We start from the raw sequence: 20015 nt of genomic DNA on the forward strand, positions 1-20015 counted from the left end.
TATGTTTTTTAAATAGTTAAAATAAAAACATTTTCATGTGCATTATGGTAATGAGATTAATATTTTGTTTTTGTCTTGCAGAAATGAGAATTTGAGAGGAAATAGTTTTTTTGTGATTTTTTTTTTTTTATATAATAATTGTACAGTTAAAAATGTACAGTTAAAAATGGTAAAAAAGGTCATAATATAGGCTGTATTATCTTTATGCAAAATATAATGCATAGTTTTTCTTTGCGATGAAATATGACATGCTTCTTACAACATAAGGTTTATCTCTACTACTAAGAACATGAATAACAGCTGAATTGCAAGAAACCATTTTATGAATGGCTTTATAAAAAAAAAAAGCAATATTTTGTGGTAATTTTCTTTTAAAACTAAAAGTGAACCACAATAAAGTATCCAGAGTATCTGAAAATATACATTTGAGATAAAAAGTTATGATGTGCCTGTTCGTGTTTATTAATTGTTCTTGCGTTCTCTAGCGGTGTCATCCTGGTTTGATGTGGTGTGGATCAGTTATGGCTCCATCTGCCTTGACACATTAATATGTGTGGTTGTGTATGTGTGTGTTTTTGAATTTGATCTTTTGAATCAGCGCTCTCCTGGAAGCCCCAGTGCACGCTGGGAGGAAGTTAATGCTTCTCGTCTATAACCACATCTTAGATGAGCTCCACGTACAGCGGCCACATCCTCCCCAAGCCTCTGCACCACCACAGCGCTCCTGCAAGTGTGTGCGCGCGTGTTAGTGGCCGTACATCGCCAACCCCACAACTGACAAACCTTGAATTCAAATGCAATTTGCAGATATATATTATTTTTTAAAAGTATCTAATGCAGAATGTCTTTATATACATATGATGTGACAAGTCGTGTTGGAGCACAGACAAGTGCCTTCTTAAACACCTATTATTCTTCTCTCGGCAGGTGAAGCAAAGAATCTGGGTCCGAGCTCAGGACCGAACCGTCTCCGTGACCTCTGCACCTTCTGTACGATCAGTTTGGACCAGGAGGAAGTATACCGCACAAAAGTCTATGAGAAGAGTGTAAGGTGAGATGGTTAACACGCATAGCACGCAAACATCACATGCAAACTACGCGCTGATGTTTATGATATTTATCTTAAAAGTACAGCACTTCTCATATATGTGGTTTTCATGCTGCTTCACAAAAATGCAGGCCTACATTTTTTTTTTCCTGTCATGTACAACATTTAAACGAGAGCGGAAAGACTTGGCTTTAATGTTGTTTCATTTCATCCATCACAGTAGTTACTCAAAATACCATTTCGCTAGTTTTAAAGAAAAAGAAAATATGGTTAAAATAGGTTTTAAGCATCTAAAATTTGCCACTACAATGCTATTCTGTAAAACGTGGTAACCCCTAATTCGTACTCTTAAAGGGATGGTTCACACAAATAATGAAAATTCTGTCATCATTTACTCACCCTCATATTGTTCGAAACCCTTAAGACTTTGTTTAATCTTTGAAACACAATTTTTTTTTTTTTTTTTTTTTTTTTTTTTTATGAAACCTGAGAAGTTTCGGTCCCTCCATTAAAAGTGTAGATCACCAAAAAAGGTAATAAAGGCATTATAAAATAAATCCATAAGAATCAAGTACTTTAATCCAAGTCTTGTGAAGAGATAAAATCACTTTAAATTAGAGTTGGGACAGTGAGGACATTTTCCCACCGGTTAATCGATGCATGACAACACCGGAAATACGTGTAGGGGCTTTTAAATCGCTAATTCTAAACCAAAAGTAAAATGCGCACGGCCGCTCAGGCATTCATAACGAAGCGGAGCAAAGCAAGTGTTTTTAATGAATTCCTACGGAAGATGAGCTTCCATAGAAATGAACTGAAAACGTGCCAGTGGACACGCACCGTGAATTTTACTTTCGGTTTAGAATTAGTGCCAATTTTGGGGCGGGTTGCTTGAATGGTGGGTTCATTAGCCTATTATTCTTAATGAAAAACACAACAACAAAACGCTTTGAAACCAAATCTTCCGCGCTCATCTTATCATCAGCTCCTCACTCTAGAATGAAATCTGAGACTCTCATTCGACTCGCACTTTATTAAGAAGACATGTTCAGCTTTTAATTGTCTGTTCTTTAACTGAACTAAATGATTTTATTACTATAAAAAAACGATGGTGGGGGCAGTGCCGCAGTGGGAAAGTTATGTAGCCACGTTGTGTCTGAACACCGGCAACACAGACTATCGCAGCAAGCCTATTTTAAAGGGATAGTTCACTCTGAGATGAAAATAAAGCCATCTTTTACTTCCAGTGTCCTATGTCCTTCAATCTTTTTCGGACCTCAAAAGCAGAAATTTAAAAAATAGTCCTGCACACGCTCCTCCATATAATGGCAGTGAATAGCGACCAGGCTAAAACATTACAAAAATAATACAAAAGTATCACACAATGATACAGTGAGACGCGCGCCATAAATGGAAAGTGTTCAGGAGGCACACTATAAGGTCTTGCGAGAAAGAAACCGTATTATTCAGTCAAAATACTGAGCTCGGGCGTTTCTCAATGTCAAGGAAGGATCCTCGGAAGCCAGAATTCTGAGGATGCTACGTCATCGACGTCCGTCGAAGGACTGTTCCAATGTCGAGGATCCTCGGAATTTCAACCAAGGTCTGAGTCCTTCGTTCGAAAAAAATATGCCATATACAGGAAAGGATGCATACGAGTAGCCTTCGCACTCTTAGCGCTCTCAAATCACCCACAATCCTATGCGCGCAGCTTTGCTATCGTGTTAAAAAAATTCAAAATATCAGAGTCAGAGCGTTAACGGGGCAATATGCTTTCAAGTGTAAGTATTTACGTTACCAAACATGTGTTATAACCGTAGTAAATATAAGTAAAGTTTAACTTTTAAATGCCAGTACAAATTACAACCATATTGATATTATACAAATTACGTTATTGATGGCTAACGGACCTTTTCACTGACGAAATGAGGCTGACGTGCACTTGCTAGCCTGTTCCATTTACGTGTTCTCCGAATGCTAAAGAGGAGCCTCGCCTAGCCTCTGAAGGAAGTGACTTGGAAGGACCAGTCCTGCAGAGGAAGGATCCTTGACATTGAGAAACGCCTTCTGTGTGCGTTCCTGAGCCGTCAGCAGCCACTCACGCAATGTTGTCATGACAACTGTTACACAACATTCACTTCAGGAGGGTTACCTTATTATTAGTATTATTGTATTATTTCTTATCATATACCTTATAGAGAAGACGAGAGTCACCTTTGTTTCTATTAAGCCTAATTTCTCAAAATGGTGCATGTGTGCTTATCCTGGGTGCTATGACAACAGTGCGGCTGCTGACAGGACAGAGTAACGGCCGAGCTCAGTATTTTGACTGAATAATACGGTTTCTTTCTCGCAAAACCTTATAGTATGCCTCCTGAACACTTCCCATATATGGAGCACGTCTCACTGTATCATTGCGCGTGAACTATGAACTATCCCTTTAAATAAGAGTTTTGCTGGTGTTTAAAATAATATTTTTATTTCAATTATTACCACATGATGCACATAATTTTTTTTAGGGTAAATAAGGTAAATCTTTTTTATGAAGATGTTAAAGGCATAATATTAATTCAGCTTTCTGAAATTCTGCTGCTTTCGTTCTTCTGTTGAGCACAAAAAAAGATATTTGTCTCAGTTTTTTGAAGTTTGAAGTTGAAAGTTTGAAGTTATTTTGGACCCCCATTGACTTTCATTGTATGGACAAAAATAGTTCCTTCAGAATATTTTCTTTTGTGTTCAACGGGATAAAGAAAAGCAAACAGGTCTGGAACACCTTGAATATCCCTTTAAGGTGTTCTGAGTGTTTTAGCAGGTTGCTGGGGTGTTCTGGGTGGTCAAAACAGTCCAATCCCCAGTCTCTAAGATATTTTTCAATGCAATTATATGCAAGATTTAAGGGAGCATGAATGGTGTGTGAATGTGTGCAGAGCTTCAATACTTTAAGTAAAATTTTGACATTACCAAAAACTTTTTTTTTTTTTTGTACCTTCCACTCTTTGATCTTGATATCGGACGTACATTGTGTGTGGCGATATTATGTTGTGTACATTTTCGGTTGCAAAAGCGTCTAGTCATTGAAAGAAGCACATTTTCTTTATCTCTCACTCTTTCTGAAGGCTTTTCCTCTCGTGGTATTTCACAACTGTTTTTTCCCCTCTGTTCAAAGGCCTCTGTTGGCTGTGTCTAAGGAAGGGTGTCCACCTACGCGTTCCCTCACTTTTCTCTCTCACACTTGCTATCTAGCGCTCCTTGTCTTTCGTTCACACACTCGTTTGCAATCAGCCTCTCTCAGAGCATGAAGGCTTTCCTCCAGTCTTTCGTCACCTCTCTTAATCTTTCTTATATTATTAAACACTTTTTTGAGAACATTCATGTGTGCCGTGTTGCCACATTTTCAGTATTTTGAGTCGAGTGCTTTACCTGTAGCCGTGTTGGGGAGGTCAACATTTTTTTTGTGTGTGAATGTATGTGGGAGCGCATGCGCTCTTGAGTGCGGGGGCTACGAGTGTGTGATTTTGTGTGTGTGTGTGTGTGTGTAAGAGAGCTGGAGTGTGTGTGGGTGGATGAGCATTCTCCGCTCAAGTCTCAACTGAGGTATTTGACTGTTGCAGTCACACAGCAAGAAGTAATTTTGCATGTTACACCTTTTGGATGATTTTTTACTCCTTAATATGATATACAGATTTTTACGTCTGACATTCCTAGCTTACACTGACCCCAAAAAGTATTTGGACACTTGAGCAGAATAACCACATTTGTAGTTCTTAATAATAAGTTAAGAACATGATCTACTATCATTTACCAACCACACAGTGTTATTTATCTTTTATCTATTATAATGGATATTTCATTTATATAATAATTTATCTGCTGTTTATATAGGTTTGTTTTATCATTTCAGACTAATCTATTTGTTGTGAGATGTTTTAAGTGAAATATATTGCTATCTTTTTTTTAATCATTGTCATTTTGTTTGATAATTTGTTATATAATGCAGTGAAAGTCATACATTTCTAATGGTGTTTTAAGTGGGTGAATCTCAATGACATATTAGGGCCCTATGAAATCCATAAAAAAATTTCTTCCAAAATTATTTTTTTTCCATTTTAATGTAGATTCTTTCTTTATTTTTTCCAGAAATGTTAGTAATCTAATAATTGGAATTATGAAACGTACAATTTAATAACAATTTATTAAAAGTTTAATAAAAATTAGATTTATATTTTTCCCAAATTCAGTTTAACATTTAGATTTTTCTGGATTTAATAGTTTAATTAAATGTCAATAATCAAAGCATGTCTGATCAACTGAATTAATTTTTTTTAAATACAATAATAGGGCTAATAATAGAAATGTTTATTTATTTATTTCAGAAATTCATTGTTGTCTTTAAAAGTTTCTGGATTTATGATTTAAAACCAATTTGTTATGAACGGTGGTAATCCAATGAAGGCTTAAAGCATTTACAATTTAATGAATCTTTTAAAATCAAATGAAAAGTAAACCATTCCCTTGGAAACAGTTTTGATATTTATTATATTTAATTATATATATCAAACACCTGTAAAACTGAATAAATGTCCCTGGTTTTATTGTTTATGATTCATGATATCTTGCTCTGAATTATTCAAAAGAAACAGGTGTTTGTTTTCAGAATTTCAACATTCTTTTACACTAACAACCATATTACACATAACTTTAGATAAACTAAATTTGTTTTTGTAATTTTTTTTTTACAAAATATAACATCTTTCTCCCCCTCTAATGCAATGTTTGTTGCAGTTTTGTGTTTGGAGTCACTACTGTGGTTGTGATTTTAATGGTCTCTGTCCTGTGCTTTTAGTCCGTTCTACAGCGAGGACTTCTACTTCGAAATCCCGCGCCCATTCCAATGCCTGTCCTTCTACGTGTACGCCAAGAGCATGTTCCAAATAAGGGATCTACCTGTAGGTCAGTAACTTTCGCCCTTGTTTTGTCTCATGTACAAGACTAATACACAGTGTACATGTCAACTAAAGCTTTCGTGTGTGTTTGTTTGTAGGGAAAGTAGCCATCAGGAAGGAAGATCTATACAAGTACTGCGGGAAAGAGAACTGGTTTCACTTGCAACCCGTGGATCCACACTCAGAAGTTCAGGTGAGTGAACAGTTATCATTCAGCACACAAACACACACCCAACCGAGCAATACATTGAATACACAGCCTTACTTCCCTTCTGTGGTTAGTCTCCAGCCAAGGTTTGGGCCAGTCAGATGAGTTTATGATGGCCATTGCCTTGCTATACCCAATTAAATCAATGTATGATTAGTCAGCTCTTATATGTGGCCCAATGATTTGAAAGCAGATGCAGGCCCAACTCCACATCCTGTTTTTGTGTATGGTGTATGCACAGATCTGTTTTGTACACAAGTATGATTCACTATTCAGCAGAACCGGGGGCAGGGGGTGTGGATTTACTGTATCAGAAACAAAAAGTGTTTACCTAAAGGAATTTGTTTTTTTGTAAAAGTCTGTTTTGAAAAAACAAGAACAAAAAATCACAATGGAGGGCGATTTCAAATAGCAGTTTGCCAACCAAGGAAATGAACCTTAGCAATCAAGATTTGCATGTGTTTTTACATTTGTATGTATATTGAAAACATCAGTTTAATTGAAAATTGGCAATATTTTGAATACTTGCAATATATTTGCTATGACTTTTTTATGTAATTATGTGGCGTTGTGAATATTGTACTATTTTAATTGGCTTTTTATTTGTTTTATTTTTAAACCGAGTCCAAAGGCTAGTTTAGTCATTTTTCCTGCTTTACAACTTGCGAGACGATATTTTAGTATCGATACTTTAACCTCTGGTTTCACAGACGAGGCTAAAGCTAGTCCCAGACTAAAGTGAAAGGTTGAGCTGTTTTAAAGTAAAGCAACTTACATTGATAAAACAATGGCACCGACATATTTAAGTCCTACTCATGAAATCAAAATCGACCTTGTTTACTTTGTTAGCACACATTACAGGTCTTAGGGTGAACAATTAATCCGTGCAAGTTAATACACCAAACAATTTTTTTGCCGTGGTAATCTTTAATCAAAATCTGAAAAATAACTTCCGGTCTGGAATGATGTTCCTTCTCAGATGTTGTCAGTTAGACGGCTTGGGTTTGAATATTCTTAACCACTCCAACCGTTAGTCTGCTCTATGCGAGAGATGGAGACGAGGAGCGCTGAAGTAAAACCCTGCCCTCTATTCAATATTTAGTATATTGGAAATGCGTCACAGCACTGAAATAAAATCAGTTGCAACTTCCGGTTCACTGGGACTTTAAGATATGTTTCAAGATGCACACAAGTAATGTTTTTTTCTAAGGCACGTTTATAAAAGGTACTTCTTAATTGAACTAAGGCCTAATCCTGGCTTAATCTAAGCCCTGTCTGTGAAACCGGGCCTAAGACTGGAATACTACACGTTTGCAGTCTGCAGATTTTGGGCAGTCAGAGTTGACAGAAAATCACAGGCACAGACTCCAGCTTCAGACTTTGATTCCATCCAGTCGGAGCATATCATGTTTGCTGATTTTACAACACATATTGTAGTGTATGATGCATTGCAACTGAAACCGAGGCTGTCCTCTATCTACCAAAAGTAAATGAACAATACAAAATTAAATTAAAGGAACATGCCGACCTTTTGGGACTTAAGCTTATTCACCGTATCCCCCAGAGTTAGATAAGTCCTCATCTCCGTGCCTGTCATAACTCTGTCTGACGCACCCACCGCTAGCCTAGCTTAGCACAAAGACTGGAGGTAAACGGCTCCAGCTAGCCTACTGCTCAATAAGTGACAAAATAACGCCAACATTTTCCTATTTACATTTTGTGATGTGTATAGTTTAGGGCTGTCAAAAGATTCATCGCGATTAATCGCATCCAAAATAAAAGTTTGTGTTTACATAATATATGTGTGTGTGTACTCTGTTAATTATTATTTATATATAAATACACACACAAGCATGTATATATTTAAGAAAAAAATATTATTTTTATATATAAAACATTTATATTTATATATATTATAGATTATATAAATGTATATGCAGTATATACATGCAAATATTTCTTAAATATATACATGAATGTGTGTGTATTTATATATAAATAATAATTAACAGAGTACACACACATATATTATGTAAACACAAACTTTTATTTTGGATGCGATTAATCTTTTGACAGCCCTAGTATAGTTACATCGTCTACTAAGACCGACGGAAAATGAAAATTGCCGATATGGCTAGGCTTTGGCAAGCTGTTTCAAACTCCCACAACGAACTCCAAACGCACTTCGTTTTGGCCTGATTTTGTTCGACATGACGTCACATCAGTTCGTTCTTCAATTTCGGTTGAAGTATATCGGGCCTTAATGGTATCATTTCCAAAATGCAGTTGTCATGTAAATGAATGGCCAAAACGTATAAAAAGTCAGTTTTTAGTTGAAATGGTGTCGTGAAATGGCGTCTACCCACCCATAGAGTGGTGCAGGTATGACATCTTTTGTAGGCCAAAACGCGGAAGCAAGTTAGCATTTTAGCACTGCTGGTTCCCCGTCCTGTCAGTGGGTTTTTTGAATGGGGTTTTGGTTAAATGGCTGAAATAAGATCTGTGGTGAACACAAGCTCAAGACACTTTCACGTTTTATTCTACAACATAAACATCAGTATTACCCCACTCGTGATTTTTTGAAAAAGGCAGTTGCTAACAAGTGGCTAAATTGGACTACAGAGGCAGGTCGATTCATCATGCTGAAAAGGTAAACTCAGTCCGCTTTTACAGCCTCAGAACGCTTATTATTGTGCTATTATTAACTGTTCTAACTCAAACATTCTGGGAAAATGTTTTAAGATAAAAACTGGAAGAGTTGTTGGAAGCTTAGTAATGGTGACGTTGAAATCGCGGGACCATGGTGTAGTTCATATATAGCCTTCCTTTTAGCTTTTTTACTTCTGGCGACTACATTTAGACTTCAAAATTCATAAAAGTTGTTCATCTGTGATAATGATCTTGATGGACAAAAGTATTATACATTTTTTGTTAACCACAGAGCTTGTCTTTAACGATAATCCAAAAGCCTATGGGAAAATTCTATTGGGTTTTTTTCTCTAGGGAACCAGCGTGATGTTAACTGGCTACTAAGTGAGGTCATACCTTCACCACTTTACTGTTGTCTCATTTTTTCTTTTGCGACTCAATAGTCAGCACTGAGTCGCTACAACAACTACTGCAGTCATCTCCTGTACATCCATGTTTGTTTCATCTTTCATGCGTCTGCTAGCAACGAGGCTTGTGTTTCTGTGAGTTTGTTGTGTACAGAACGATTTGAAAGTCTGGTAGTGTATGATCCCCGGAAAGTGTTTTAAAATTTGTTCAGATTTTAAGTCTTGTAGTGTATTCCAGCCTTTAGCAGCCAAAAATATATATTTTTCAATCGTTTTTTTGTTTTGTTTCAATTAATAGATTTAGAAAATCTGTTTCAGGGAATATTGTTTTTCCTCTCACAGAATTGTTCTTGGGAAATCTGTCGTTTTTCATATATTTATATATTTTTAATAAAAATTACTATTTATTACAGCATTTTTTTATATAATAAAAGTTATTCAGTTCAGTTTATCAGCATTTTGCGTACATTTCGTAAAAACTGTGAAACAAAGTATTATTTAACATGATTTTTTTCTGTATTGCACTTCTTGCATCATATTTGATCTGCTTTGCAAAAGTTGCAGTTTGGTTGACACTTTTTACAAAAAAAAACATACTCATGGCAATTTTCGCACGCAAAAAAACATTGATATCAAAATATAGAATATTGTTAAAATGCTGAAAAATATTGATAGGCTCTTGATAACCCTAGAGTTGAAATGTTACAGTTACAACAGTGGTTAAACACTTTGGTTTATGTGTCTTTTACCCTGAGGACGAGAAATAGGTGGGTGGCTGTTCCATCCGATAACGTTCAGAGCCGCCCTGAACTGGCTGAAATCACAATCTCTGTGTTCAAAAAGCCCTTACATACTCAAAAAAAAAACGTATTTATTTATTTATTTACACAAAACAAGTTATTTGTTTCCAGACTTTCCACATACTTTATAAAATTAGCGTATAACATATATTGTAGGTGTACTGTATCTTGCAAATAGATCTCTGCTCAACATTTGCTACTTCTGCAGGGTTAAACAATTAGATGGCAATATTCTATGAATAGATTTTTTTGCCATTTCATAATGCATAAAAAATATATATTTTTAAAAAGTAGTTCTATAGTATCTGTCTGCTTTGGACATCTGTTAACGTTGAATTATTGGTGCGTTCTCGGTGTCATTTTTCAAAGGAACTTGCACAAAATGTTGCGTAGGAGTATGTGGGTGTTTTTATGTTGTTTTTTTCTTCTCTATCTTTCTCCCTCCCTGTTTTTTCCTTTTTGCCTCTCCTCTGTTTGCACACTTTCTCATTCCGACATTATCAGCCTCAACAAATTTGACTGGCTGGATAGGTTATTTCCACATATATCATATTATATCATAAACATGTCCGTCATGATTAAAAGTCCAGACACTAAGTGTTTCTGAAGTTTATATTCAGCAACTTGGCCCTCAAAACACATTCTGTGTTTCAGGTGTGTGTGTGTGTGTGTGTGTGTGTTTAACCTACATTGTGGGGACCAAATGGTCTTGGTCTTGTTGGTTTATTTAAAGGAATTAAATGATTAAATGAGTAAAAGGAAATAAAGAAAAAGAAATAAGAACGATAAAAGTTCCTGTTCTATTGTAGTTATGAAGTGAACTATTTGCAAATAACAAATTTGTTTTTGTTTTTTAAATATGCACACATTCACTCTTATTTTTGTCTGCCAAATATATGTAAAAATGCAACAACAAAAAATTTGTCACATCCAATTCCATTATGATTCACACAAATAATGTCATATTTTCAATTCAAAATTGTGAAATTTCAAGTAGTAAAAATGTCAAGTAGTTTGCATCACTTGATAATACTACATCGCTGAATGTTTTTATCGTAAACAGTTGTCAAATATTAAATGTTTAGCTACTTGCATCTTACGACGCACTCTTTCACTGCTATAACTAACTAGCAGTAAGCCCCGCCTTCTTTGATTTGATTGGCCATCCCACTCATTCTGACAGTGACGAGCACTGAGGCAGCACTGAGGTTAGACCGCTGAGGCAGACCAACCAACAAACTAGCAACAAACAGAGCGGTGTGTAATGGAGCACAGCAAAGCAGCATCAAGAATATCAAATATTGGGTGGGGACAATTTTGCCATCTCTTATTATTCGAGGGGATTGTCCCCCTCAATGTCCATGGTGGTTACAGTCCTGCTGTGATGGGAAGGTTTAGGTGTAGGGGGATAGAATATACTGTTTGTACCGAATAAAAATGATTGTTTATGGAGAGTCCCCATGAATGTGTTGTTGAATATGTGAGTTATGCCATAAATAACTCTAATAAAGTGTAATTGCATCTGTGTTGGATATTGTGACATAAGTCTTTTTATTTTGACAGGGGAAGGTTCATTTAGAGATGAAGCTGAATGAACTGATCACAGAGAATGGATCCATCTGCCAGCAGCTTGTGGTTCAGTAAGTGATGCCTGTCAGTGCATGTGTTTGTGTGTTTTTAAATGTGTTTGAGCTCAACATGAATTTGCATTCTCAACCCATTGTACTTCTGTAATGTTACATACTTCAATGTGAAACAGGATATCAAGAGGTCAAGGTTTGGCTACCGGTGCCAAACCGTTACTTTTAAAACGGTACCGGCGCCTAAATGATGCCTGAACCGATACTTTAAAAAAAAATAAACAGCCACAAAACGACAGTGGATGACAGTAAAGAATGGCTTTTTATTTTAAAGTTTACTTAATTATATAAATATAAATGGATACAAAACACAATTTACTTAACAAATTCACAGTAAAACCTAAGCCACTTAACCCAACTACAATAGGCCTAATTTAACACAGTATATTGTATCGGTATTCTTGGTATACTACAAACCAGCTTCTATGGTCATATTCAGAAATATGACCATATTCTCTGGCTAAATATTTTAGAATCACCTTATTGTTTTATTTATATGCTTCTCACATGACACACAGCAGCCGCAATAGTGCTGTATGACAGCTCAGCTGTATCAGTTTTTTCTATTTTATTCAAAATATTCACAAACTTGCTAACTATGTCATGAACTATCCGATATTCTGATTTTCAAATATTTGTAAGTGAATGTGTTTTGTCATTTAAAACCCTTTATAATGATCATGTTAGTTGATCTATAATGCACGATGGGCGCCGCCATGTTAGTTTGCGCCTCAGAGAATCGGATCTGTTGGATGTACATCACGTAAATAACTCCTCGTCTCACGAAATACATGAAAGTAAGTGACCGCTGAACTTGGAGAAGAATAGAGTAAACTATATAGTTAACTATATAATGTGTATCTGATATGAATAAAACACGTAGTCAAATTATAACCGTCTGACAGGATTGTTATTGCCACTTCCATAGACATCAGTGTTTTTTGCTAGTACTTATGTGTATTTAAATTTCTAAAACCTAAAATAAACATTATCTGAATTGATTATTTTGATGTATTCTACAGTTTGATCTCAGCATATATTGTAGGCTATTTAACTTATATTTCATTATATTATAGTAGATGTTTTACCAGTATCCAATCAAATATCCATATTATAGTAGTATCCATTGTCTGCAAGTGGGTTGGTGAGTTCATGAAGAAAGAAAATAATATTCTACTTCACTATTCCTTTGTCTATCCTTTATCTATCTATGCTCTCATAATCATTAAAACCTTACTATTCTAGAATGATAGAATTCTTGCATTTCTAGCACTTCTGTGTTTATTACCTCTTTACAATGAATTGCTTGTTGTATTCTTTAATTGTAAGTTGCTTTAGATAAAAGTGTCTGCTAAAGGAATGCATGTTAATGTAAATTAAAAGCTTATAATTAAATCAGAAAATCAATGCATAAATAGGACTACGGTCAAAATAAAATTGAAACTCCATCTCTGCATGCTGCGTATAACGTGCGTTTGGGTACAGGTTCACTTTCTTTTCAAATTTGCATGATTTTCTATATTTGTGTACAAGTTTTCAGCATTTTATCATATTTGTAAGTGTTTATAAACCTGCCATAAAGGACTTCCTGCAGTTTTTGCTAAAGTAAATTCTTTCAAACATTGAACCCTCAAGAATTGAAGACATGTTAGTATTGTAACATGTGTTGTAAAAAATATATATAATTATCAACAATTAGTTTAATATTAAAACACAATTATTTTATTACAATTTGTGTCTTTTTATCATTTGAGTTAAAAAAAATAATGGTAATACTTTACTATAATGCATTAGTTAAAATGAACTAACTATGATATATTATTACAGCATTTATTAACTTGTGTTATTGTTAGTTTATAAAAAAAATACATGTTCATTCTTTGTTCATGTTAGTTTGCAGTGCATTAACTAATGTTAACAGATACAACTTTAGATTTTAAAATGTATTAGTAAATGTAGAAATTAAACATTTAAGATTAATAAATGCTGTTCACTGTTAGTTCATATTAACTAATGTAGTGTTACCATTATATATATGAAAAACAACAATGATATATATATATATATATATCATTGTTTTGTTTGTTTTTTTTAGCAGCAGCAGCATGAGACGTTTTCTTATAAGATTAAATGATCATCCAATTGCAATTCATGAAAAAATAATCACTTTTTTTTACCTAATCGTGCAACCCTTACTAAATAAGATGAGATATGTTATGTTTTCCTGCATGTCATGTGACCATTAACCGACATCAGAGAACCGTGAACATGCGAATGTGTTGTTAAATTAGTGAAATATAATAATAACTTAAAATCTCAGGGGGTACTTCAAACAATAGTTTAAGTCAAAGGGGTTCTGCTGAAAAAAAATGATTGGGAATCTCTGATCTAGAAAACAGGGAGATTGTGCTATATGCTTAATTCTGCATGTTTTTTCTATGTTTCTGTATATTTTCTATATTACCATTGTGCTTTCTTTGTACTTCACATGAATTACTTTGCACTGTATGCATTCTGTGACATGTGGACACTGGACAAATTAACTTGCGTGTCATCTGGGATGGTGAGAATACCTGTGAAGTTCACGTTCACACCACTACAGGGTGTGTGTATTTTCTTTAATGGTGTGAAAAATGGTTTGACTCAACAGAGAGTTGCTGACGTGCATCTCTGTGCTTAATGTTGGCCATCGCTGTTCATTCACACTCTCCCACAGAGCAGGTTGACGAAAGAGGAAGCGATGCCGTGACGGCAGGAAGTTCGCACCGCGCTGTTTCTGTGGTTTTGTTTTGCCGTCACACTGCTTATTTCTCTCTTTCATGCTCTCTCCCTCTCTGTCGTTCTTTCTCACCTTCTTTCACTGCTTCATGGCTGTCACCATGACGACTACAAGTGTGAATTACTTCCTGTCTTGGATAGCAGTGCTTCTGCTTTCACCCTTCTTATCTGACACTTTCATTTATGCACGTTCTTCTTTCATCCTCTCATTCTCTCATTCACTAATATTTTAACTTGTGACGTGGAGGAACTTCTGACAGCTCAACATGAGGGTTCAACAATAAGGATGGCTGAGAGGGTTTCGGGCCTGTTCACTGAGCTGCTACATAATACATTTGTAGATCATGTGCCTTGCGAATGCAAACATTTGGTTTTATTGTTGCATGTATTGAACATTGTTGTCAATTCTTCAGGTTTAAATGTCACCAATAATGTTGTCTAACTAACTAATACAGATGAGATTTTATCAAAATATTGAGAATGACTCCTAATAGAGTGCAACAGTCGAGTTCCAGAAGTGAAAACTCAATTCATTGTCTTCATAGGGAAATTGATTTTTAACGATAACTCATAAACCTTTAAAGACAGCCTTACTGTGAGCTACGAGGTTGTTAATTGATAGTATTTGCTTCTGTTGAAGCCATCAGCCCACATTATTACAACTTTTAAAATAACCGTGTTTAACAGCGGAATTCGTGGTGAAAAACTACTCATGATTACTCATGAATTACTCATGATGCTGTGCGTATGATTCCACCTATCAGAGAGATCTCTTTAGCCCCACCCACTCCCATGAAGCACTGCGAATGACGTAATAGATTCAATCTCCCTACACTTGTACCTTTTATATTGTCTGATTTTCAATATTATTTTCAAATAATATTATGATTAGTATTGTCAAATCAATTAATTGTGATTAATTGCATCTAACATAAAAAGTTGTAAGTATGCATATATACACTCACTCACTCACTCTTTTATGTTAGATACAATTAATTGTGATTAATCGATTTGACAGCACGAGTTATGATTCACCTTGAAGCTGATTGGCTTAGTTCATGGCTTATTATAACGCTTTAATGAAGACTGTTTTTAAATCCCTATGGGGAGAAATTAATGGAAAAATACTTCTGGAATCAACGCCGCTGAAAAAGTGGGCAGGCACTGCTGCACTCTATAGTCACAAAAAAGATATTTTGTTTGGACCATGTGTCTTTGTTTTCCAGCAAAGTGTGTGTATGGATTACATGTTAACGTTGTATTTTTGTACTCTGCTATTATTGCAAATTGCAAAACCTAGGGTGTGTTAGAAATCAAATACTTATTGTCTATATAGTATGCAAAAAACAGTACTCCAACAGGGTCATATGTCCAAATACATAGTATTCGAAATTCAGTTGACGAAATGACCTACTACTTCCACTGAGATTTCTGAAGTGCGCATTTAATGGACACTTTACTATCCCGTAAGGCCACAGGAGAGTGGAGTTGTAAATGGCGGTGAAGCGACGCAACTGATGCCATAGGTCATGTGACAACATGAGGCATGTAGTACTTACGAATTTCATTCATACTACACACATTCATACTATATAGAAAATACTGTTGCAAAGTAAGTTTCAAACCAAATGTAGTACCTATTATAAACCATGCGATTTTGAATGCAATGCGTTTTTTATTTTATTTATTTAAGTTTCCCTTTTAAAAATGTAAACGCCTATAATTTTGTGACATAAAATGTTGATATGTATAATGTGAAATTATACATATAATGTATAATGAGTTTTGGGTCAGCAAGATTTTTTTAATGTTTTTGCTGCATTTATTTGATCAAAAATGCAGTAAAAACTGTAATATTGTGAAATAATATTACAATTTAACATTTTATATATATATATATATATATTAAAATGTTATTTATACCTGTGATCATTACTCCAGTCTTCAGTGCCACATGATCCTTCAGAAATCGTTCTAATATGATGATTTCCTACTCATGAAACATTTCTTAACCCTCTGGTCCTCTTTGGTCAAAAATGACCGAAACATTTTACGTTTTGAAATGCATTTTTTTTGCTTCATTAGAATGGGATGACACTTGGTGACTTTTGTCACATTAGCTATGTGAACACACAAAACAATCATGGAGATGTTTTGGTTATGTTAAAGGGTCGGGAAAAAAATTGTCACACTTGTCTCCTTCGTGGTCAAAAATGGCCGACATCCGAAATTAATGGGAAATACTCAAAAATTCAAAAACTCAGGGAATCTTTTGGTGATACAAACCACAAATCAGCCATGATCCAGAAAAAAACACACACACACAAACCACAATATAATACCCTTACAAATGAACTGGTGTGGCTGTATCAATGTGCTAAAATTTAACCAAAATTCTCAAATAAGAGGTTAAAATAAGATCTATTATGCTGTGATAAAACATACCTGTTAATTTTTGTTACATTTTTATTGAATTTTGATGTTATATGTTCAAAATGTTCTCCTCTCTGCTCCGGTTTGAATGTGATAAAATTGATGCAAAAACCGACACTTCAAATCAACATAAAAATAAAAAAATCTAAACGTTGACAAACAATAGTGTTTGAGAATGTCTAAGTATAAATCCAAATCCATAACTTAATAAAAATAAGTATTTATGTCTAAAAACACTAGAGAATTTATAAGCTACTTTATATAGAGTTATAGGAATCTAGTGGTCATAACAGGGTATTACATCTGTTTTTCTTTTTTTACTCCCACCAGATGGCACTAATCTACCTTCAAAAATTACATTTTAAGGCTTCGGTCAGTTTTGACCGAGAAGAAGCCAAGTGTGACCCTTAAACGAAGAGGACCAGAGGGTTAATATTATTTATTAATGTTGAAGACAGTTGTGCTGCTTAATGTTTTGTTGGAAACCATGATACATTTTTCATGATTCATTGATGAATAGAAAGTTCAAAAGAACAGCAGTTATTTGAAATTTAAATCCTTTGTAACATTATAAATGTCTTAACTGTCACTTTTGATCAATTTAACGAATCATTGCTGAATAAACATATTCTTAAGTATAAAAATAAAATGAGAATCTGCAGTTCTGGCCAGAATGGGGAATATGACAAAAATTGACCCTGTTTTTTATTTTTTTTATTAAAAAGTGATCATTTTAATTGGTGTGAATGATTTTGTGATATTGTGCTATCACAAGGTTTATTGTGCTTTCAAGGGGAAAGGTCAAATAGTTTATTAGGCATTATTTACTGTAGCCTAAATATCCTGTTTCACTTGGAAATGTGTCAACCAAGTAAAATTGGTTAAGAAAGCTATTTGATGTGGACTTGAATGGTGTGTTGTTTAATCACAGTATGGACAGAGCTTTCTGCTGTTTGATATTTACCGTTACTTTCAATAACCGGCTCATTAACAGCTATGTGTGTGTCTGTTGCAGGATAATTGCGTGTCAGGGTTTGCCGTTGATAAGTGGGCAGAACTGTGACCCGTACGCCACAGTAGCGCTTGTAGGGCCCGCCAGGTAGGTTTACAAACATTTGAAGTCCCATTTAAGGTGCCTTTAAATCACAAGGTTTACTGTAAAGGAACAGAGGTTTGCCAAAAAAACACCTCATGGTTTCTAATGAAGTACTGAAAACAGTCAAAATGTATTATTGTGATTTGTTTCTAAATCAGTCAGTGAGAAGATAGTTTTGGCCTCTGTCATCTGATCTAGGCTGAAATGAGTACATAACATCCGCTCTGATTCAATAATAACATCCTGCTCTCTGTCTTTCTGTTTTTCTCTCTCTAAGGTCTGACCAGAAAAAAACTAAGGTGAAGAAGAAAACCAGTGACCCTCAGTTTGAGGAGACCTTTCATTTTGAGGTACAGCCTCATCCATTCATTGAGTAATAGTTAATGAATGTTGGTTTTGTGAGCCTAAATCATGATTCTTAACCCTCTAGATGAAAGGTATCTTCTTGTCATTCGTTTTGACTTGTCTCTAAACATGTCAGATTTCTTGTAGATGCGGAATGCATTTGTAGCATTAGCCATATGTTTACAATTTACAATGTTTCTGCAGGTCACAAGGTCAAGCAGTTACAAAGGGAGGTCACACTTTCAGGTGGAGGAGGAGGACATAGAGAAACTAGAGATCAAGTGAGTTCTCCTTGTCTACCTCATTATTGTGTTGACATTGTTTCATCTTAGCCTCTCCTGGCTGTTTTTTTTTTCTCCTTTTCTTTTCTCTTCATTATTGTGTTGGCATTGTTTGTTTCAACTTAGCCTCTTCTTGCTGTATGTATGTTTGTTTTAGTATTTTTGTTTTGTATTGTTTGAGAACAAGATCTCTTCACGTCATTATTGTATTGTCAATGTTTCATCTTTGCCTCTTCTGGGGGGTATTCCAGAAAGCAAGGTTAACTTACCGTCACATATACCTCGAACTCTCGGTTGATTAACCTAAACCTTGCTTATTTGAGGTATGCAAAAACGAGTCTGTGAGTAAGTTCGGACAACTCAGAGTATGTTCCTGGTTAACACACAAGACATTCTCAACAGAGCGACAAATCGATGATTCACCATGGAAACAGACGCTAAGAAAAAGCGCGCCATTCTACTTCTTCTTTTTATGTTTAATGCCGATTTACATAACCTACATAGTGCACATCGCCATCTATCTGGTGGTTGTGCAATCATTTTTTCGATCTTTTTATTAAGTAATCTTTATTCACTGAGAATAAGGATTATATTGTTTGTTTGATGCTAATTCATTGAATGCAAATCCTTGTGTGAAATGACAATAAAATAAATAATAAATATGTTTGAATTTAATTAAAATGTGAACATCACCTTGTTATAATAGTGCTTTAGAATTAATATATAATATTGTATATTATATAACCGTAACTATATAACAAATTTAGTTATATTAATATAACTTTATTAATTATATAACACACATCTGAATACCTCTTAAGCATTTACATTTACATTTACATTTATGCATTTGGCAGACGCTTTTATCCAAAGCGACTTACATTGCATTCAAGATACACATTTTACATTTTGTCAATTCTTAAGCAAACTAACCCTGGAACATAAACTGCTGCGGAGCAGGTTATGTTCAGAGAGCGAGTTGCTATGGCTACTTACATACAGACCCTCAAAGTTACCTCTGTTTTTGGAACCGAAAGTTGAGGTTATCCGCTTACTTACTCTTAAACATACCCAGGTATGTCACATAACCTGCTTTCTGGAATAGCCCCCTGGCTGGATTTGTTTTTGTTTGTTTGTTTGTTTGTTTGTTTGTTTGTTTGTTTTTTGCAAACAAGAAAAATGTCTTCAATTTTTCATTATTGTATTGTCAATGTTTCATCTAATGGCTGTATGTGCATTTGTTGCTTTTTGTTTTGTTTAGTTAGAGCTCAAGTGAGTTCTCTTTTTGTCATTATTGTGTTGTCAATGTTTCTTCTTTGCCTCTTCTGGCTGGATTTATGTTTGTTTTTTGGTTTTTTTGAGAACAAGAAAGATCTCTTCTCTTCTT

The 20015-nt window shown here is 34.9% G+C and overlaps 1 protein-coding gene across 1 annotated transcript in view; it reads left to right on the forward strand.

Annotated features, from left to right (window-relative positions):
* Positions 1-20015, forward strand: part of rasa2 (RAS p21 protein activator 2) — a 65754-nt gene that overhangs the window by 13359 nt on the left and 32380 nt on the right. Inside the window, exons 2-8 of the mRNA XM_079825746.1 lie at positions 928-1051; positions 5892-5998; positions 6090-6184; positions 11619-11695; positions 17922-18005; positions 18280-18352; positions 18552-18628. Of these exons, the coding sequence (XP_079681872.1) occupies positions 928-1051; positions 5892-5998; positions 6090-6184; positions 11619-11695; positions 17922-18005; positions 18280-18352; positions 18552-18628 (637 nt within the window). The remainder of the gene's footprint in view (positions 1-927; positions 1052-5891; positions 5999-6089; positions 6185-11618; positions 11696-17921; positions 18006-18279; positions 18353-18551; positions 18629-20015) is intronic.

Source organism: Gobio gobio (genome assembly GCF_949357685.1).
Source record: "Gobio gobio genome assembly, chromosome: 9".
NCBI lineage: Eukaryota > Metazoa > Chordata > Actinopteri > Cypriniformes > Gobionidae > Gobio > Gobio gobio.